Source organism: Petaurus breviceps, unplaced genomic scaffold (assembly GCF_028583685.1).
Source record: "Petaurus breviceps papuanus isolate PSGF00001 unplaced genomic scaffold, PetGlider_PUasm1.0 582, whole genome shotgun sequence".
In the NCBI taxonomy this organism is placed as follows: Eukaryota; Metazoa; Chordata; class Mammalia; order Diprotodontia; family Petauridae; genus Petaurus; species Petaurus breviceps.
Genome location: NW_027186390.1, coordinates 6700118 through 6723777, shown reverse-complemented (window position 1 = coordinate 6723777; position 23660 = coordinate 6700118). Strand labels below are relative to the sequence as shown.

The window sequence follows — 23660 nt, the reverse complement described above, 5'->3', positions numbered from 1 at the left end:
GGGGCCCATGTTCTTTTTGGCAACCATAATTTGTGTGTAACCACATGTTGTGGGGCTGTCATGGTCGTGGTTAAAGTTTAAAAGGCCCTTTTATGATAACTCTTCTCCTGCAGTCAAAACATAGTTCCCTCAAATTCTTTAGGGCTAAGTCATTATTTCACATCAGTATAAGACTGAATGAATTGTGAACAGCTGAGTTTATTCAAATTACAAAGTCTCAACTGCACACACAGATCTGCAAAAAGGGTTTTAAAATAAAAAGGAGATGGGTATTATTCAAGGAACTTCTCATACTGCACCTACATGAAATCTTTCCTCACTGAGACTTTAAGGCACTGATCTAGCTACTTAGCAACTGTCCTTGAAAACTCACAAAAATTTAATGAGATTTGGTCATAGTGGGAAGAAAGGGATAGTTGCTCAAATTACTAAGTGAGAAAGGGGAAGGAGGGAACAAGCATTTATTAAGAGACTTCTACTTGCCAGGCTTTATGCTAAGCACTTTACAAATCTGATCTAATTTGATCTTTACAACAGCCTTGAGGTAGGTGCTATTATGATCTCTCTTTTACAGTTGAGGGAACTGAGGTAGACAGAGATTAAGTGATTTGTTCAGGGTCATATAGCTAGTGAGTATCTGAGAACAGATTTGAATTCAGATCTTTCTGACTTTTTCCACTGTACCACCTAGCTTAATCTAGAACATAGATATCTGTAACTGGGGCAATGGCTCCAAATACCCCAGGCCAAGGGTGGGGAACTTGTGGCCTCGAGACCACATATAGCCCTCTAGGTCCTCAAGTGTGGCCCTCTGACTGAACCCAAACTTCACAGAACAAATCCCCTCAATAAAAGGATTTGTTCTGTAAAACTTGAACTCAGTCCAAAGGCTGCACTTGAGGACCTAGAGGGCTACACGTGGAGGCCACAGGTTCCCCACCCCTGGCCTAGACCATCTCTTTCAATTTGGGCCTGCCAAGTGATGTCACATTCTATCCTTGTTTTATCAGCACTATATAGGCACTGAACAATGATGTCCTTTCCAATAGCTGTGCTATCCCCCATCTCTGTATACTTAAGCAGCTCTCCTATTCTCTAACAATCCATTATCTACAAATTATTCAAGTCCTAGCTTAAATCCTTCCTCTTTCCCCAAGAATTTTAGTCAACAGTCATTTCTTCCCTTCCTAAATATCATGGTGAGACACAGTAACTGGCAGATAGTATATATTTAATAAGTACTTGGTGATTGATTGTATTTACTATGCATTATCAGTACTTGATTACATTCAGCTGAGCATATAGGTTGTCTTATATGGTTCTCTGTTTTCACAAGTGTTTTCTTCAATCTTAAGTTCTTTGAGTAAAGATACCAGATCTTCTTCTCTTGAGTCCTCTACAGCACCCAGCAAATGTCAGACATGGAACAAATATTCAAAATTGAATCTAGTGCTGAAGCAAAGAACGGGTTCTTTAGGGACCCCAAAACAATGTTCACTCAAACAGACACCACCCCTATGTGATGCACTGAGGATACAGTGAAGGGAGGCCCCAGCAAGCTTAAGTAAAAGGTAAGCGTGAAGGGTAGCCAGAAGAGGCAGCATGAAGGGTCACTGAAAAATTTCAGAGAAGGGCAGCAACCAATGTATGGATTGTTAGGAAACATGGGCAACCAAATGACCATCTGATCTGCCCCTAGCAGATAAGAATGGGGTTAGGGGCAGGGGTGAAGGGGGCATTAGAGCCTAGATTTCCTTTTCCTTAGGAAGTGAAAAAACAGCTTTTAGTAAAGAGAGGAACAGTTTCGTTAATCAATCCTGTGAAAGACTCTATTTTAAAATACCATACTTATACATTTAGAGAGAGTTCTGTAAGAGTTGCTTTCAGACAGGAAGGATTTTGTGTGTGCAGCATACATGCTGTGTACTGGTGTGAGTGCGAGAGAAAAAGAGAGAGACGGAGACATACAAGGAGCAGAGAGACAGAGGGAGTCAGAGAAAAAGAGATATAAAGAAACCTAAAGCCTAAAGAGAGAAAGAGACAGTAAAACAGACAAAGGGAAGAAATGGAGGGAGAGGGAGAGAGAAGGAGATGGAGAGAAGGAGACAGAGAGAGGGACAGAGACACAGAGAGATAGAGACAGACACACACACAACACAGAGACAGAGAGAGAGAGAAATTGAGATTGGAGGAAGAAAAAGGCTAGTTAAGGGGAAGAACTAGGGAGGGATAAGTAAGAAAGAAAGAGAGAGGAGGGAAGAAGGAGAGGTACAAACACTTTATAGATTCTCAGATTTTATTCTCTCCATTGAGCATTCCTGTGATGTTCTAATAGCAGAAAGACCCTGGCTTTCAGAAGAGTATGCTATGAAGGTTAAGCCTCCTTAAGAAACATTAGAAGGATGGAATTCTCCTACACTATTGCAACAATTAAAATAAGGTTAGTAATAGGGCAATCTTATTACTGAGTCACTCCTTCCAAGGAGTTCAAAAAGCATTCTAGGCATTCTTTCCTTAATCCTTATAATGAGGAAATATGAGGACAAAACATGTGAATATTTGATCCAGTTTGCAGTCATGCTTAAGATGGCTTTCTTTAATTCTGCTCAGACAGCATCCCCTTTCCCCCTTTTCACAAATCAGGAGAGAACGAAACAAGATAATAGCCATGGACATGCTCATCTTCTTTAAATATTTTCTTTACCCTCTTGACCCTTTTCCTCCACAAACCACAATGATTTTATATGCAAAAGTCAGGAAACATGTAGTCTGTATTATGTTTTAATTCAGAACATGGAAGTCTGGTCCCACTCAATTTCATTATACAAATGTTAGCCAAATTTCTCAATTCTGGGAAGTGACAAAGGATATGTCACACACAAGAGGACATGGGGGACAGGGACAGTTGTGCATAGCAAGTGATATACATTAGACTACTTCTTCAGACATCCCGATCACAGGTTCATAAATCTAGAGACAGAAAGGAGCCCAGAGTTCATTTAGCCCAACACCTTGTTTTAAGGAAATTAAAATGAGGAAATTGATGTCCAGAAGGTTAGGTGATTTGTTCAAGGTTACGTAGGTGGGAGGTGGCAAAAGCAGGATTTGAACCTGCATCCTCTGACTCAAGAGGCAGTTCTTTTCCCACCATATCATGCTATTTCCCCAGTGTGTGCTAAGAACAAGCTGAGTGATGTCCTTGTCATGGAGCAATTCTTGCTACTACCTTTGCTTGCCCAGGTAAAGAGTAACACAATGACAGCTCTGTCACTTGCCACCTGTGTGACCTTGGGAAATCACTCAACTTTCTTAGACCTAAACTTCCTTTTATGAAGAATGAGAAGTCTTAGGAGGGAGGGAGGGAGACAGGGAGGGAGAGAGAGAGAGACCCTAGATGGTCCCTGAGGTCCCTTCTAGTGCTTGTCTATGAGTTTCATCTTCACCAAGACTTCAATCCCTTCAGGGACTCTGGGTCTCATTTGTCCCCACCAACTCAGAATCTGCAGTGTGATCTGTGTGTAGTATAGAAGTGAATCAATTCTGAGATCAACTGCTCCCAAGACACCATTTTATGACTAAGTTGTTTTCTCAGGCATTTGCCCCTCATTTTCAATCTCCTCAGCAGGAGCTCTGGGCAGGTAGGCCTAGGCAGAGCACAGCCTCTGCGGTTTTGAATTTTTCACTTTAATTGCCAAAGTTGCACGGATGTTGGGTGTTCATGTTTGGTATTTGTGTTGGTGCTATATTTAATCCAAGCATGCACACGGTCCTCTCCTTACCCATCACGCAAACACTGGCGGAACCATAGTGGAACAGTGTACCCTTCAGAAAGAATTTTCCTTAAAGCAGCCCTTTATTTAGAGAACATGGTCTACTTGGCCAGCAGCTTTTTGGAACTATGCCCATCAGGATGGAACTTAAAACATTGTGAACAGGATAGTCATGGCCGAGGAAGAAGGGGAGGAATGTCTTCTACTACTGGCTATCACTCATGTTGACTATGTAATTCTGAGTTCCATTTCAGAAAGGGGTGAACTGAATAGGTATAGACAAGAATGGAGAAGCTGACCATGAATTATTCTGAAATGATGGTGCCTACATCCACTCAACCACCTATACTGCAAACCTTGAAGTTATAGGATCATGGTATTATCTTTTTTTTTTGAGAGAGGGGAAGGTAGGGCAATTGGGGTTAAGTGACTTGCCCAAGGTCACTTGGATAGTTTTTTTGTGTGTATGTTAAGTGTCTAAGGATGCATTTGAACTCAGGTCCTCTTGACTCCAGGGTCGGTGCTCTATTCACAGCGCCACCTAGCTGCCCTGGATCATGGTATTATCAGTGTCAAACTGAATGGGACCTTAAAGATCATGTAAGCCAACTCTTTCATTTTATAGGTGAGGAAACAGAGTCAAAGGGATGAAATGACTTGTTCAAATTATGGAGTAGCAAAGTCAGGATTTGAACCCAGATCCTTGTACTTTAAATATACTTCCCACTACACTATGCATATTGGGATCCTTATACCTTGAGAGAACACTGCCTCCCCCAATTTCCCAATTGCTTTCCCAAAGCTCTTTTGCTCACTCACTACATCACGAAAATTTTTAGTGAGTTTAAAGAGATTTAACAATGTATAACTTAATCCTAAAAAAGGTGCATGGATGCCCAGAAATAAAATAGGCTGGAAAACTAAATATGAAACCACTATTAATTACACCACAGAAACCTCATAAGCAGTCTTTGAGTTTTCCCTCTCCTTCATCATTGATATCTAATCAATTGCCAAGTCCTATCAGTTTTATCTGTATTTCTTCCTTTTCATTTTGGCCATTTACCTAGTTCAGGTTCTCATTACTAAAGAGTTTGCTAACCAGTCTTCCTGCTTGCAGTCTTTTCTTTTTCTGATACATACTTAATACTGTTAGGGGAAAAGTTTCCTTGATGCATAGATCTGCCCACTTCAATCTCCTGACTCTCTCTCCATTGTCTACTAAATAAAATCCCATACTTTTTTTTTTTTTAAAGCAATCGGGGTTAAGTAACTTGCTCAAGGTTACATGGCCAGTTATTATTTCTGGGTGGGGTGCTGAGTATCTGAGCCCAGATTTGATCCAGGTCATCCCGACACTGGAGCTGGTGCTCTTACTCGCTGAGCCACCTGGCCGCCCCTAAGCAATTAGGGTTAAGTAACTTGCTCAAGGTTACACAGCCAGGTGTTTTTGGGTGGGTGCTAAGTGTCTCAGCCCGGGATTCGATCTCCAGGTCTTCTCAACACTGGAGCTGGTGCTCTTACTCACTGTGCTACCTGGCTGCCCCTAATCCTATACTTCTTAAACTAATATTCAAGGACTCCAAGAAATGGCTCCAAACTCTTTTGCAGACTCATTTCATATTAATCCTCTTCACACACTCTATACTGAAGCCAAACTGAACTACTCTTTGTTTCCCAACCTTGTCCTTCCCTCTTCTTCACTCGTGGCTTTGGACACACGATCCACTTGAAATAAACTATTTTTAATACTTTATTTGAAACAAATGAATTTTGTCCACCACTAGCAACTAGCATAATATAGCACCTTTAGGTCTGAAAAAATGTTTTACAAGCATCATCTCATTTATCCTCACAACAACCCTGGGAGGTAGGTGGTGTTATTACCCCCATTTTACAGATGATGAAACTGGCAGACAGAGGGATAGATTACTTGCCCAGGGTCACACAGCTCTGAGTTTCAATCTTTCTAACACCAAGGTCCAGCACTCTGCCTACTGCAACACCTAGTTCCCTATGCCTTCTCCTCCTCAGTTTAATACCCATCTCCAAGTCCCAGCGCATTAGCACACTTTTCTCATATGCAAGCTTGCTTAGTCCTTTACGCAGAAATGACTACTTGGCAAATTTCTCAGCCAGGAGGCCATTTGACATATCCTTATACTTTTGGTCATTTCCTAAACTGTATTATATTTATTTGTGTCCATGTCTCCTTGCCTATACTAGATTTTAGACTCCTTGAGGTCAGAGATTGTGTAATTTTTCATCATTATGTCCCCAGTACCTATAATAGAACCTTGCACATAGTAGGAACTTAATAAATGTTTATTGAGTTATTTTTTTCTTCAGTTGAATTATGCTAGACTGGTGAAATAGTGAAAGCTTAATCTAATAAACTTTATAATTTAATAATCTAATAAGAAATTGTATAAGAATCAATTCAACAACTATTTAGTTTTTTTTTTCTCCTCCTCTCTAAGTCACTTCCTATCGCCTGCTTGGGCAGGTACATGAAAATTTTCAAATTATTTATATACTCAGTGACCCATGATCAGGTCATATTTTGTAAAATGGATGTATTTCTGAAAAAAATATGAAATTTGTGCATATCAAAACCTATTTAACTATTGCCTTTAATAAAGATTGATTACTGGGGTGGGGAAGGACAAGTGTAGACAGAAAATGCTACCACAACATGAGAAAATCTAATGTAATAATTCCATATTGAATTGTTTTTCATTGAATATTTTTAATTTAATATTTTTAAAAATATATTTCTTTTAGGAAAAGAAAGTTGTAAAATATGAAAGTCATGTAGTTAGAATTATATTTATGTTTGGAATGATGGCTTAAAGGTCAAAAAGAAAAATAACAATGAAAACTAAAGGGAATATAATATATTGGGCTGAAAAATCATTACACTTCTATCAATCCCTCTTCTCGATATTCTAGAAGAGGATAATATGCAGCTCCCTGGTTGCTCAAACTCCATCACCTAGCACTTTTATGAAAGCTGCTAACCTTTTGGAAATGGACAAATCAATCTGGGCTGAAGGAAGGAGGAGACGCAGAAATTCAATGGGGACGATAATTCAAAAGGGTGCAATAAGTCGGCAAAGAGGGACAAGGCCCAAAGAATCATAGAATTATCAAATGTTAGAAGTGAAAGAGATCATAGAGTTCATCCAGTCCATCCCTACTCATTTAAAAAATGAGGAATTGGAGGACCAGGGAGGTCAAGGGATTTAACTGAGGTGACATAATTAGTGGCTGGTTCTCAGCAAAATTATAAAGTTACAATACTTGCAATACTTACCAACACATTGAGCCCTGCTTTAATTCTATGCTCACATTGCCCCCTTCCATCAGTTGGAAGGAAAGCAATCTCTTTGGGTGGATGTGTGCAGGTAGGTGAAGCAGTGGATAGAGTCGGGAAGACCTGAGCTCAAATCCAGCCTCAGACACTCATTAGCTGTGTGACCCTAGACAAGTCACTTAACCCTGTTTGCCTCAGTTTCCTCATCTGTAAAACGAGATGGAGAAGGAAATGGCAAACCACTCCAGGATCTTTGCCAAGAAAACCCCAAATGAGGTCACAAAGAGTCAGATATAACAATAATAAAATGGGTTAATGTTTTTCATGTTTCTCTTTCACTGTATACTCTTTGTCTTAGGGTACTTTTCCATTCTCATAGCTTCAGTAATCACTTTTATCCTATTACTCAGGAACTTCTTTTTCTATCTCCCAACTCTGCCCAAGTCTCAAGCCCGTGTATTGAGCTAAACATCATGAGCTGTATGTCATGACAATGCCTCAAAGATAACTTAAAGAATTCTAAGTATGACTAAAGTCATTTTTCAGGCATGTTATTGAACCTGTGTTCACCAAGTATGAAGGAGAAAAAACTGTTATATTTTCAACTGAAACTCCTATTACATGTTTATAACATTGACACACCCTCAGTTAGTTTCATATTAAATCCTCATTATGATTCCTAAATATTCTAGATATTTCTTACTTTCATCAAGTAAAAATGTAAAGAATATAGCTTGAGTTGCTTTTAAAATTGTGTACTTTTAAAATAAGCAACTGATTTCAACTCAAATCAATGAGCACTTATTAAGCACCTACTGTGTACCAGTGCTGGATTTGGTTTTATAACAGAAACCTAAAATCATCATCTTTCACTCAAAATTGACTTCCTACTTCCTGGTTTCTCTACTTCTGTTGATGGTGCTTCCATTTTCCAGCCACCCAGGTTCAAAAATCTCAGAATCATTTTTGACCTTCTGCTTCCCTTTATCCCCCAAACCAAATCAGTTGCTAAGTTCTGTCAATTCAAATTTGTCCTATCTTACCCACTCCCACTGCTGCCATCTTAGTTCAGGTTCTTATAATCTGTCATTTATGATATGGTAGTAACTTCCTAATTGTTCTGCTGGCTGCCAGTTTCAGCCCTCTCTAATCCAACCTTTGCATACTGGTCAAAGTCATCTTTCAAATTCACAATTCTGATCACTTCACAGGCTTGCTCAAAAATCTTAGCTCCCCATTGCCTACCAAATAAAATCCTAACATCTTAGCCTAGAATTTAAAGATATCCCCAAGTTGATTCTAACCTCTCTTTCTATCTTTATTTCATAATAATTCCTTTTGTGCATACCACACTCCAACCAAACTGCTCTACACAGTTTCAGTTTGGACTATTAGCTTCATTTGTTATAAGAGGAGTGAGCTCATGGTCACATATTACCTCTTTTTTATACATCTATAATGCATGGTGTTCTCTGATTATTAAGTATTATTTATTTATTTGGCCCTATGCTGAGAAAAAAAAAAACTATGCATGCAACTTATTCTGGAATGTGTCTACTTTTAGGAAGGACCAACTCTGCTATACCAATATCACATGTCTAGTATGCATTGATATATTACCTTAAAAGAACATTGGTTTGCTAGTGGGTAGAGTAGATCTGCCAGTCTAATTACCCCTAGCAAAAAATGGTGGCATACCATAGAACTAAAGCATGGAACATGGACAAAATCTTTGATAACCTTAGAGACTATGGTATCAACTCAAAACTTTTGCCATAGCAGGACATGAATAAACCACTAAAGTAGGTCTAGGACTCTCCAGTGAGCAGCTTTCAGTGTCATTCTGTAGTTAAGTGTACTTGAACAAGTATGATCTCCCACAGACTCTTCTCAGGGAAGTGAACAACAATCCAGGAAACCTGTGCTCTAAAATGAGGAAGGATGGGCCTCTCTAGCTTGGGTTCCCATGGTTCTGTCTCTCAGTAACAAGTTATAGCACTTTTAATCTTACAAACTGCTTTCCTTTCAACAACCTTGAGAGACAGAAGTACTTGCCTCACTAAGGTAACCTTAGGGTTAATTATTTTGTGTTACCTCCCCAAAGAACATTCTAAAAGAGGACCACAGGGAGAAAGAAATCCCAAAGAATGAATTTTTAATGGTGGAATTTCAGATGCCATGGCAATCGCTTATATATTACTTCTAAGACAAAGCCTGAAGAGAAGAGCATGTTTACTGAAACACAGCTGAAAAGATCTGCACTTTAAGTAAATTGATTCATTGGGGTATATATGGAATTATTCACCGATTTGAGAAGTCTGTAAATTCAGATGTGTGTAGGTCAGATCTGAGGTACTTGAGGATAGCTGAAGAAAGACTGCAATGCCCCACGCACAATGCCCCCTTCAATTACAGCTATGTTTCACTAAATGGTGCTTTACCCCTATGGACCTCACTCTCTTACTATCTGGGAGTGGTTGAAGTACCAGGGGAAATCTAGCTGGCTAATCCTATTTATTGTTATTTCAAAGCACCAGGTTGCTCAAGAGGCTGAGATATTTCAGTTCTTTGATGGAGGGAGAGATATACAACAGAGAATTCTTTCCTTAGAATGAATTCTTTTTTTTCCCCCTTTCCTTCCACATTTTATCAAAAGCAGCAGGGAGGCATACGTTTCAGTAAAAGCAAATTAACACCACAAGCCGTCCTTAAGCTTTCACAGCTCAGGCTCCAGGTTACAGGAACCTATAATTAATGCTCAGCGCCTTTCATGATTTATCACGGCCACAGACAGAGGTGGAAAGAAAAAGAGGCTTGGATAGACCACCAAGTACATTTCCCGCCCACTCCCACACCTCACATTCATTAACACCTCCCACTTAACTCACATGAATAACAGTATATTGCCAATGGTTAGTTAAAAGATGAGGGTTATTAACGCACAAAGAATACTAATAAAATTAATAGATTGAGATATGGCGGAGGAAGTCTGGAAAAGATAATATGCTAGAACTCTCGACAACTCGGTTTACTATGAAGAAGAATTAATAGGATCATTGTTTTTAAGGAGGAATGGACCTTCGAGAAAGTTCTTAACCTGGAGGTCTATGAACTTCTAAAAAAAATGTATATTTTGAACCTGGGAAGATGTATATGAATTAATGCAGAGTGAAGTAAGTAGAATCAAGAGATCATTATACACATTAACAGCAATATTCTATCTACAATCAATGGTGAAAGACTTAACTATTCTGATCAAGACAATGATCTAAGACAGTTCTAAAGGACTAATGATGAAAAATGCTATCTACCCCCAGAGGGAGAACTGATGAATTTGGAGTGCAAATTGAAGTACAATTTTCTGACTTTCTTTATTTTTCTTGCTTTTTTTGGTAACATGATGAATATGGAAATACATTTTATATGATTTTACATGTATAGTTGATGTCATATTTCTTGACTTCTCAATGGTTGGGGGAGGAATGGAAGGGAGAAATAATATGGAACTCAAAATTTTTAAAAATGTTTAAAATAAATAATAAATTTATATATGTATGCATATGTGTGTATATGTATACAGATATATTTCAGTATAGTTTCCTTTATTATCCTATGTCTTTTACTTTATGCATTTATATTCTGTGAAAGGATCCATAGCTCTCACCAAACTGTCAAAGAATTCATGATAAAGCTAAGAAATCCTGACCTAGTCCAATCCCTTCATTTTGTGACTGAGGAAACTGAGGCACAAAGAAATTAAGTGACTTGCCCAAGGTCACACAAGTAGTCCATAACAGAACTTGGTATCTGACCCTACAAACATGAGACTCCAAATCAGTTCTTTCCACTACCCTATTTATACTTTATAATATGAACTACCTTAGAGCCAAACTAAGAGAGTTTGATTACTGAAGATTTTGTTATCAGAGAGATTCACATTTATCAATTGGTCCCACAGCTTGGATATAGAGGGCAGTAAATGATATAAGACTCTATATTATTACTACAATCCAGCTCACCTGGTATAAGTAAACAGGGGGCACATGTCATGTAATCTCTCTAGGCCTTGTTTTCCTCCAATGTAAAGTGTTGGGGATTTTGGTAGGGTTGGGGAGGAAGTTGGACAAAATTATCTTTAGAATCCCACTCAGTTCTAAATTCCAGTGGTAAAAATTCAAAAGAAAATGAGAGGGTTCTATTTTCTATAATTGTGACTTGCTTTATGAAATGGCTGTGTTCCTGAAAATGTGTAAATCAAACTTGGGTGAATCTCACCATAGTTCAAATGCGCTAAGGGAGCTATTTGAAGGAATTAGATGGTGATTCCATTGGAGAAAGCAAAGGATGCCTTTGTAAAATCTATCATCCTTCCATCTATTTTTTCTCTTCTTCCTTTTTCTTTAAACCCAATTTTCATATATTGAGTTTCCTTGACTTGCGGCACACCTAGGATCTATAAAACCAGATCCTCACATTTCGTTTTCTTTCCAGTTGGCATTCTGCTCTTGTCTGTTCTTGTTACAGACAATTGCTTTAAAGCCTAATTTCCATAGCTTTATTCAGTTCAACAGGAAAAGGAAAAACACTGCATTTCAAGAGTTATTTCTGAGTCCAAATGAGGCCACAGAAATCCATTTTTTTAAAAGGCAAAAACGTGGCTCAGTACTGCATTCATGACTGAAGTCCTGAAGTAACCGTGTGACCTACCTGAAGCTCAGACTCCATTATGATGCCCAGCTAGAGAAAAGCCGTATACCACTGTCTTTCTAGATTCTCTTGAAGCAGGCTGTATTTCTTGTATACTTATTCATTTTTGTAAGATCTGTATCTTCATGTGGATACCCTCTCTGATGACAAAGACAGCAAGCTTTTCACACTTTTAGCAGATGGTTTTGTAGTCTACTGGGGCTGATAAAATTCATGAGCATCTTTGAACTTGGGTTGGCTGGTCTTTGGATGTCTGAAATGGAATCCTTTGCCAGGCCCATACTCCAAGGCTTCTTAACTTGGTAAGATCTGCCAGAATGTAGGCTACCCTGGTATGCCTTTGAGAATCTAGGGACATTCCACACTATTATAAAGCAGTACAGAAAGACTTTAGTGAGAATTCTAAAGAGAATTCTAAAAAGAATCCTTGGATAGATGACACAGTGGGTAGAGTGCTGGGCCTGATGTTAAGAAGTCCTGAGTTCAAATCTGACCTTAGACACTTATTGACTGTGTGACCCTGGGCAAGTCACTTAACCTTTTTGCCTTAGTTCCCTCAACTGTAAATTAGGGGATAATAGCACCTACTTCACAGGGTTATTGGGAAGACCAAATGAAATAATGTTTGTAAAGTACTCGGCCTGAAACATGGTAGGTGCTATATTAATGCTATTCCTTCCCTCTCTCCCTTTTCAGGGTTGAATAGAAAATTCTCTAATTTCCCTTTCTTCACAGCTGTAATGAAACAGAAAATCTTCAAATGCAATGAAATCTCCAAAAAAATATTTAAAGTGGAGTAAAGTTTAGTTGTTTTTGAAAATGATAATGGACAAAAGAAGGAAAACTTACCTTTCTTGCACATACATAGGTTTAAAATATGCTTCAGTATATTTAGAGTAATAGATTTAGAGACAGAAGGGACCTTTAAAGTCATATAATCCACCCTCCCTCACCCTCATTGTGCAGATGAGGAACCTAGACTTGTCCAAAGTCATACTGGTAATAACTGACAGAACCAGGATCTGGAACCAGGTCCTTTGCCTCCAAATCCCATGATCTTTTCATTGAACCACAAAAGAAGTAATCTTTGATTATGTCAGTGTACAATTAGTTCAACACTAATAACAAGTCTTCTATAACTTGTCAGAAGAGCATTGAGAGCTCCTGTATCTGAAAAATTAATCACCTTGGAGCTCAGAGCTGATGAGTGTCTCAGAATTTAAATAGCTTGGTCTTCATACAACAACAGATGCAATTTATCCCTGGACCCACACCTCAGGCCTTTCTGGAGCTTAAATTCCACTGGCCAAACTTGGAAGAAAACCAGAATCATCTCTGTGCTACAATAAGACATTGTGGTAGGACTTTAGTGCAAAGGTTTAAAAAAGAAATTATTTTTATTATACCAAGGAATATATAGCCAGAGGGAAGAAATTCAAAATGCCCTTAAAATATCCTCAAATTCAAGGCTAGTTACTCATCATTTTACCCTAGACTTTCAGTATCAGAATTATTTTCTGACATGGAAATGAATAGGTAGACCCATACCTTAGATTGGGGAAAGAACTGCCTGATTTTTGCTTTTGCTACCTTGAAGGTTTGACAGAGAGGACAGGAGTGAAGTTTACTTCATATTTCTGGAATGGGATAGGGACAGGATGGTGAAGAGTGTTCTTCAATGTTTATGGGATATATTGACATTGATGAAGGAAGCAAGAGTTGTGATCACAATATCAGAAAAAGAAAAAAAAAGAAAAGAATTCACATTTCTGAGAAGTTAATAGGGAAACAATATAATGCATAAAGGCACCATAGACAACAAAACGATATCCTTACTAAATGTATATGTACCAAGTGGCATCACATCTAAATGACTGAAGGAAAAATTGCCCCAGTTGTTAAACACCAACAACCATAGCAACAATAAAAAAATCCCCAAACCCAGACATAGATAGGAGACTTGGAAAATCTAAACACATTCAGATAAACAACAACAAAAGAAAATATGGAACTTAACAGACTGTGGGAAAAGTTAGATTTGAAAGAGTTATGGCACCTTCTGAATGAGATTATTTTAAAAAGTATATATAAGGGGTGGCTAGGTGGTGTAATGAATAGACCACTGGCTCTTGAGTCAGGAGGACCTGAATTCAAATCTGGCCTCAGACACTTGACACACTTACTGGCCATGTGACTTTGGGCAAGTCACTTAACCCCAATTGCCTTCCAAAAAGCAAAAAAAAAAAGTATATATAACGTATATAGGTGTGTGTGTTGTGTGTGTGTTTCTTAGTGTCATATAGTACCTTTACAAAAATCAACCATGTGCTAGGGAAAATGGTTTTTAAAATTAATAGTAAATTCAAAAGATAAAAATATTAAATACATTCTTTATAGACTATAACATTATAAAATAGTATTTAAAAAGGGAACACAAGTAGAAGATAAAGGCCCAAATGGAAATTTAATCATGACAATTTGAATAATGAATGGATTTTTTAAAAATAGAAATTAAGAACTCTATGAAAGAGAATGATGTTGAAACAAAATACCAAAAAAAAAAAATGGAGATGCAACTAAAGTAGTACTCAGAGAACAATTACAACTCTGAAAACACACAATAATAACACAGGAAAAAGTGGATAATGGCCTGACTATGCAATGTTAAAAGAGAGAATCAACAAGTCATCAAACATAAAATAAGCACAAAAGAAAAATGCCTTGCAAGTCAGAGAAGAGGTTAAAAAAAGAAAATATCATGTCTCTAGAAATGATAAAACTAAGTGTTATTCCTTCAAAAAGATTGACAAAAATCAATAAACTTGTGCTAACCTAAATGTTAAAAAAAAGAGAGAGAAGAAAATCAAATTAACAAAATAAAATATTAACAAGGTGAATTGATGGAAAAGAAATTTTAAAAAATTATCAGAAATTAGTATAACAATTATATGCTAGTAAAATTTAGAATGTATGGGCAGCGAGGTGGCACAGTGAGTAAAGCACCGGCCTCGGAGTCAGGAGGACCTGAGTTCGGTTTTGGCCTCACACACTTAACACCCACCCACACCCACCCACCCACCCACACACACACACACACACACAAAACTAGCCAAGTAACCTTGGGCAAGTTACTTAACCCCAATTGCCCCCCAAAAAAACAAAAAACAAAACAAAACAAAAATTTAGAATGTAAAGGATTTCCTACAAGAGTATAAAATATTCAAGTCAAAGAAGATGAAATTTCCATCACCCCAATAATAAGAAGTAAAATTTGATTAGATATGTAAAGAGCAATTAATACCTATGATATATATATATATATATATATAATTCTTATGAATTGAGATAGAAAATTCTACCAAGCTCTTTAAAAAAATCAAATTAATATAATTCTTATATATAAATCAGCATATGATAAATTAAAGAGAACTATAAAGTTATATCATTAATAGAAAGTGATATTGGGGTGGCTAGGTGGCATAGTGAATAGAGCACTGGCCCTGAAGTCAGGAGGACCTGAGTTCAAATCTGGCCTCAGACAGTAAACACACACACACACACACACACACACACACACAAACTAGCTGTGTGACCTTGGACAAGTCACTTAACCCCAATTGCCCTACCTTCCCCCTCCAATAAAACAAAGAAAAAAAAGTGATATAAATTTCAAAAAATTAAAACTTGGCCAAAATAATGACAGCAATATAGCCAAAAAAAGATACAGAATGACCAAGATGAATATATACTATAGATGCAAGTGTGATTAAACATTAGGAACACAATGAAAATAATTAAAAATATTAGAGACAAACCAACAAAAACCACATGAGCACATCAATAGATGTAGGAAAAAACCCTTTAACAAAACATAACACTCCTGATCAAAACACTAAAAATCCCAAGCATGTAAAGATTATTTTAATATGCTTAATAGTATATCCCTAAAACCAAAAGCTAACACTATTTACCATGGAGAAACACTAGAAGACTTCCCAAGGAGCACATAAATAAAGCAAAGATTCTTTCATCCTCACTATGATTTGACATTTTTCTAGAAATGTTAGTAGTAACATAAGGAAATTAAAAGAAATTAGAGGTATAAATTTTCAATAAAGAGAAGAAATTTTCCCTAATTACAGATACATTTTACTTAGAAAACCTCAATGAATCATCAAAGAAACAAATTAAGATAATTGTGTTTCAGTATTACAAAATACAAAATAAATACACATAAACTGTTAACATACCTAATGACAATAAAAAGGAGGAAATGATAGAAAGAGAAATTTCATTCAAAATATAAATTGTATAAAATAGCCCAGAGTCTATCACAACATACTTAAGAAATAAAAAAAAATTACAAAGCACTTTTTAAAGAAATAAGGGAAGACAAATAAATGTAGAGACATTCACTGCTCATGATTGAACCATGCCAAGATTATAAACATAATGATACCACCTAGTACTATACCAACCAAACTTCTATGAGCTTACTTTATAGGGCTAGACAAAATAATAAAATTCATTTGGAGATCCAGAAGTTCTGGGAAATCAAGGTAAATGATGGGGGGAAAATGGAGCAAATAAGATTTCCAGACCTTAAACTACGTTATAAAGTAGTAATCATTAAAACCATTAGATATTGCACATGGATAACAGGCAAGAGTATTCATTCTATTAAAAATTCACCAAGGACATTTTAGTCAAATAAAGTTTTACTACTCTTTACAAAAAAATAAGGGAAACATATTGAAGGAAACATTGGAAACAACTTATCTGTTATCTAAAAGCATTTACATGGATGTTACAGTGTAATGCAAAGAATAGTAAACTGAGAGGTTGGAACTTTGTATATTCTGACCAAGTATCTGTACTACATTGTGCAAATCATTTCATTTCTCTGGATATCAGTTTCCTCACCTGTAACATGAGGAGGATTGACTAGGCAATTGATTAGGTCTTTTCCTGATATAAAATTTAACGTTGTAAATGCTGTACACTCTGCTGTTCATCTATCCACTTATTCTATCTCCTATTTATTTTCACAATTATAAACTTCACATACTGAATAAGATCATACCATACTTATCATGTAATTAGAATTTTGCATTTGATATTTGTTTTTAGTCAGCATTTTAAGTGCTACTCTTGTGTACTTAGAAAGGGCATACTATGCACAATTAAGTTAAGAATTGTTTTTGTTAGCGATAACTAACATAGATGAAACAAAGATTGTTTCTACAAAATATGTTAATTAAAATGGTGAGAAGAAAAGCTTAAAAATCCAATCAGCCAGATATTATGTCTACAAATCACCTACAGCCAATTGAAATCATTCAAGGCTTGGGTCTTCCTCCTTTCTTTCTTCTTTCCTTCCCTCCCTCCTTTCTTCCTTTCATCTTTTTTCTTTTTTTCTTCTTTCCTCCCTTCCTTCTTTCCTTTCTTTCTTTCCTCCCTTCCTTCTTTCCTTTTCTTCTTCCTTCCTTTCTTTCCTTCTTCCTTTCTTTCTCCCCTTCCCTTCTTTGCTTTATTCCTCTCTCCCTTCCTTCCTTTTTTCCTTCTTTCCTTCCTTTCTTTTTCCTTCTTCCCTTCTTTATTTATTTATTTTCCCCTTTCTTCTCTTTCTTTCTTCCTTTTTAAAACATGTTTATACCTACACTGGAACAATTGATTTTTGGAATATTGTTGTAGATACAGAATCAGAAAGTCTTAAAGGTAATAGGTGTCCTTAAAGTCTACCTAGTCCAGCTCTGTATGTAAACGGTATCTCTAACAAGTTATCATCAACCTCTGTCAGAGGCTGTGATTGAAAAAGAACCATCTACTTCCAAAGGCAATTTATTCCATTTGAGATAGCTCTAATTGTTAGGAAATTTCCCTTACATTGAGTAAAAATCTTCCTCCTGTTGAATCTTCCCATTGCTCACGATTTTACCTTATGGATCCAAGTAAAACAATTCTAATCCCTTTTCCACATTATGGCCTTTCAAATTCTTGAAGAGAGCTATCATGTTCCTCCCAAGTATTCCTTTCTTCAGTCTAACTCTTCCTCCTCTAGTTCCTTTAACAACAGGAATCTTTCCCTGATCCCTCTTAATTCCAGTGCTTTCCCTCTTTTAATTATTTCTTATTTATCCTGCATACAGCCTGCATTGTATATATTTGTTTGCATGTTGTCTCCTCCATTAAAATCTAAACTCCTTGAGAGTAGGGGCTGTCTTTTGTCTCCTTTTATATCCTCAGAACTTAGCACAGTTCCTGGCACATAGTGGGCATTTAATAAATATTAATTGAACGAATAAATGTTCATCGTCTTGAGACACTTCATCATCATAGTTGCCCTTCTCTGGACACTTTCCAGTTAATTGATGTCTATAACTAAACATTGCTCCACAATCCAGAGCACAGAGTAGTCTAGTGACCCACCTTGCATTATATAGTGAGTTAGTAATGGGAAATTAACATTAGTGTCAATCCAGTGGTAGGGAATTACATTTTGGTGCCAACATACTTCTCAGTTCATTAAACTATATAACTCAAATCCTTGTTCTAAAAGTCGGATAATACCATCTCTATCACCACCCCAGTTTCTATCCCTCCCCCAACCCCTTGCTATTATGAATCTTATTTAGTCATAGCACTCACCAATGACATATTCCAGTCTGAAGATATCCCTTTGGGGATCATAGGGGCGATTAAAGTCAATTTGGACGTAAAAAGGCTGCCCTCGACGTATAATCAACTTTTCATTGTCATACCGGTCTGTGTGATGTTCCACCTTGTTGGTATCCCAGGAGTCCTTGAAAAGGTGGACATCTGTGACATTCAGAAAGTCTGTGTTCAAAGGAATTCAATAGAAAGAAACTAGTAAGTGTCTTTGATTTGATAACCACATCTTTAGATCTATAGAAAGGAGAAATAGGACAGATTAATGGATTCTTTTTTTTCCCCTAGAAAGAAGAACGAATAGAGCAGCGTCTTGGAAACACTGATCTAGACATGAAGTTGGGAGACTTGGGCTTCAATTCCATCTCATGACAGTTTGTTGAATAGTGCCTTAAAATTGCATATACATTGTCAAGTTTTTGTTTTCACAATGTTCTTGTGAATTAGGTCGTACAGTTATTATTACCTCATTTTATAGATGAAGATACTGAAAGGTCAAATAGGTTTCCTGATGCCACACAGTTAGTGACAAATGAAGAGTGTGATTGAGACTAATCAATGTTCTTTCCATAACACAACCCTGCATCCTACTCTTCTCTCCCAATTCAATTTAATTTGTCAAACATGTCCAAAGTGGGGGAGATCCTGGGGGAGACACAATGTTCAAATATAATTGTGTTTGCCCTTAAGAACCTTACAATTTCTCAAGAAAAGAAGACTCCTGAGCAACAATAATAAGATATGATAAATATATTAAACAATGGCAAAAAAAAGTACTATGTGAGGTCTGAGAGAAGAGATCCTTATTAATTATTACTTAAATAAGCTTGGATAAGTCGTGTAATTTCTGTTTTTTGAGATTCTCCATCTTTTAAAAATGAGAAACCTCCCAAAGATATATTGAGGAAAAAACTATACTATTGGCTATATTCATCATCTGTCTCTTCCAGGAACATCAAGCAAAATCCCTTTCCCCAAAACAGGGTCTCTGTGATACAAGACAGAGTTAGACTTTTTGTGAGGAAAAGTTTCCCAAGAACTAGACTATAGCTGAGTAGAACGGGCTATCTTAATGGTCATCTCATCCAATCTTTTTTTTTCTCTCTAATACTCTCTCACTTGGTAACCTCATCAGCTCCCATGGATTCAATGATCATCCTTAAGCAAGTTATTCCTAAGTCTGTATTTCCATTCTGAATCACTTTCCAGAGCTCAAGTTCTGCTACACCAACTGCTATGGAACATATGGAACTGTATATCCAATAGTCATCTCAAACCCAACATATCCAGAAGAAAGCCTGTCTTTTCCTCCAATTCCATCCCTCCTCCAAACTTCACTGTTTCTACTGAGAGCGCCACCATCTTTTGAGTCACTGAGGTTCACAACCTCAGTACTCGGTATCCTTGGCTCTTCATATTCCCCCACTGTAGATATAAGCTGTTGTCAAATTTCATTGCTTCTACCCATACAGTGTCTCTTGCAATCATCCCCTTCTCTCCACTCACATAGCCAGCACCCTCATTCAGGCTCCAGTCATCTGGGTTTTTTTAATGTCTCCAAACTGGTCAATCTGCCTCAAGTTATCAAGTATCCACTTATGCTAAATCCATCCTCCACACAGCTACCGATGTAGTTTTCCTAAAGTATAGGTATGACCATGTCATCTCTCCTCTTACCCCACATACAAAATAAACTCCAAGGGCTCCCTAAGACTTCTTTGTTGTTGTCCAGTGATTTTTCATTTGTATCCAACTCTTCATGACCCCATTTTTTAGGGTTTTCTTGGCAAGATACGGGAATGGTTTGCCATTTCCTTCTCTATCTCATTTTATAGATGAGTAAACTGAGGTAAGGAGGGTTAAGTGAGTTGCCCAGGGTCACACAGCTATTAAGTGTCTGAGGCTGGATTTGAACTCAAGATGAACTTCCTGACTCCAATCCTAGCTGACTCTATCCATTGTATCAGCTAGCTGCCCCCCTTTACCTCTAAGATCAAATATAAACTCCTATTTAACACTTAAAGCTCTTAATAACTTTGTCCCATCTTACCTTTTTAGTCTTATTGAACATTGTTCCTCTCCAAGCACCATATAGATAGACTATACTGGCCTTTGAGCTCTTCTTCACATATCTCCTGCCCATATACCTTTTTACTCCCTGTTCCTCATGCTTAAAAATGCTCTTTTCCTCACTTTTACCTCTTAGAATCTCTGGTTTCTTTCAAGACAAAGCTTATCTTTTCCTATTCCTTTCTCTGCCCTGCCCCAACTACACTCCCTGCCCCTTGCCCCATTCCAAGTGCCTTTCTCATCCAAGGTCACCTCGTATGCATTTTGCATGTGTTTTATTTATACTTATATATGTACACATTGTCTCCCTCAATAAGATGTAAGCTCCTTGAAGGCAAGGGCTGTTTCATTTTTTACTTTGTAATTCCTGGAACATAGTAGATATTTAATGAAAACTTATTGATTGCTTAATTTCTTCCTTTTTTCAGATTGGAAAACTGAGGTTCGGAAAGGGAAAAACATTTGCCCAGAGCTACATAGAGAGCAGGAGGCAGATCTGGGATTAAAATCCAAAACCTCTGATTTTGAATGTAGCACTCTTTCCAATTAAACAGGCTTTTTAAAATCAAAGATTTAAGATGTTTTAAAATAGCAACACAGTGTGTTTTTCACAAGTGCTACAAAATGGTCATTGAAACATTTAGTGCACATTCTTTAGCAAAACCAAAAAGCAACCAGCATATGAAGAAAGCCTGAAACTCCTCAAATAAACAGAAGATGAATTAATTAACATTCAGGATTTGGGGAACCACATATAGTAAAATAAAAATGTTACTTAATGTACTTTTTCATATACCTCAACTCCCTAACAATTTTAATAAAAGCTAGAAGATAAAATAACTTTTTAATAATCCCAGTTACTTGTAGAAAAGGCATTTTTTTTTTACAATGGAGTCTCTGAATATTTTTCTTTTGAATTTAAGAAATGTTGCAGTTTTATGTTGAAAACTTTCAGAGCTTTATTTAATGATACCAAACATGTTCATTAAAATGTGGAAAAGAGCTACACCAAAGGAAGAGATACAGTTATTTAGTACACTTATAAGAATGTTAAGACGGACAGAGACAGACATTACATGGAGATCCCATATCCTTTAAGGAAGGACTACCAGCTCTGGTGTGAGGGCTGCTCATCCTCCTTTGGTGTCCTCCTCATTCACTCGGCTCTCATTTCTGGCTCCAAGAAGCTATAGCATGCACAGTGAACACAACCCAGTAAAACCATCATGGCAGTCATGCTAAACCAAGCTGAGGGTAACTGCCAGGTCTCAAACCCATTGGTTAGTTAGGGGGATGTCTACCTCAAGCATGTAAAGACTTCCCTTGGATGAATGTTTGGATGAGAACAATTTGTTCCAATGACCATGAAGGTGACTGAAGCAGGTGCTGTGGAGTGCTTAGAGCTTGGACAGAGATCAAAGATGCCAAAGTCATCCCCTAAATCTTGGGCCATCACCAGTCATCTTGACTTTTGTCTTGCCAATGGACTTAGATGACTCAGGAAGAGAAAATGGGCTGACAACTTTATGCAGTTCTGCCTCACTTAAATCCAAGTCAGGCAAGAGTCATGGCATTACTCCATGATGTCACTGGTCTTCTTCAAAAACAAAGGACAAACAACAGCAGGATCTAGACTTTAGCATTAGTGAGCAAGTGTCTAAGAGAACTACCCTGAGGAGAATATGTCTGCATTTGTATATCGTACAAATACTCAGTTTCCTAACTAATTAAAAGTAAGTCTCTATAGTCAATGATTCTCATTAGGCAGAAAAAAGGCATGTATACGATAGCAAAATAAAAAGGTTAATGATCAAATACCTGCTAATATATGAAGTATGAATAAATAAGCATGTTTATGAACTAGAGTTCTTTTTACATATATATTTTTGTTCTAAATTTGTTCTAAATAAGATGCTCTATCTTGAGAAAAGCTACTTGTGTATTCTGCAGACACTTAGCTACAGAGATCAAATAGATGGGGACTTGGGGAGACACCATGAACCTGGACCAGGGGCATAAAAGCAATCAATCAACAGGTATTTATTAATTTCCTACTTTTTTTGAGGTGCTGATCCTGGCAGCAATAGTGAGTCACTGGAGTCTATTGAGAGGCAGGGTGGTTGTTGGTGGTGGTAGCAATGGTGGTGATGGTGTATGATATGATCAGACCTACACTTCAGGAAGATCACTTTGACAACTGATTTGAGTATGGATTGAGTTGGGAGAGACTTTGGCAGGGAGATCAATCAACAGACTATTGCAATAGCCTAGGTGTGAGGTGATAAGGGCCTAAACCATGCAGTGTCAGAAGAGAGAAGGGGGGCAGTATATGTGAGAGATGTTATATAGTAATAATAGACAGACCCTGGCAACAGATAATGTATAGGCAATGAGAAAGTGAGAAGTCAAAGATGATACCTATGTTGTGAGCCTGGAAGGCAGTGACCTTCACAGTAACAGGGAAATTAACAAGTGAAGAAGAGAGAAAGATGAGTTAGGCTTTGGACATGTTGAGTGTCAGGACGTCTCTGGGATATCCAGGCTGAGACGACCAATAGTTTGGGATGTAATACTGGAGGTAAGCATAGAAGTTAACAATAGATAAACAAACTTGGGAATCATTAGCTTAGAGATGGTAATTGAATCCATCAGGGTTGATGAAATCATCCATGTTCTGTTAATGTAACCCAACATCACATTAACTTCATTGCTCGGTTGATCCATTTCAGAGCTTGTAACCCACTAAAGCAGAATTGCTGTCAAATTAGTCATGCATTCTTTCTATCATACCCATAATGATGAGCTTTTGAGCCCATATGTAAGACTCTAGATTTGTTGCCATTACGTTTCATCTTGAAGAACTCTCGTATGGAAGAGGGCTTAGATTTGTTCTGCTTGACTCCAGGGGGCAAAAATGAAAAAATGAGTAGAAATTTCAAATAGATGTTTAATGGGAGGAAAACATTTCTTAATATTTTAAGGGTCCAAACATAATTTCACTGGTATAGTAATCTATGAGTGCATAAATTCTACTCTAAATGCAGATTAGCAACTGGTCTGTCTAAGGAATCATCTGTGGTTAATGGGAGGTTAAATGATTTGCTAATATGTGTCAGAAGCAGGGTGTG

The 23660-nt window shown here is 37.3% G+C and overlaps 1 protein-coding gene across 2 annotated transcripts in view; it reads right to left on the bottom strand.

Annotated features, from left to right (window-relative positions):
- F13A1 (coagulation factor XIII A chain) overlaps positions 1-23660 on the bottom strand; it is a 407127-nt gene that overhangs the window by 157366 nt on the left and 226101 nt on the right. For both annotated transcript variants that reach the window (XM_069103537.1, XM_069103536.1), the window contains one exon: positions 18442-18630. In XM_069103537.1, the coding sequence (XP_068959638.1) occupies positions 18442-18630 (189 nt within the window). The remainder of the gene's footprint in view (positions 1-18441; positions 18631-23660) is intronic.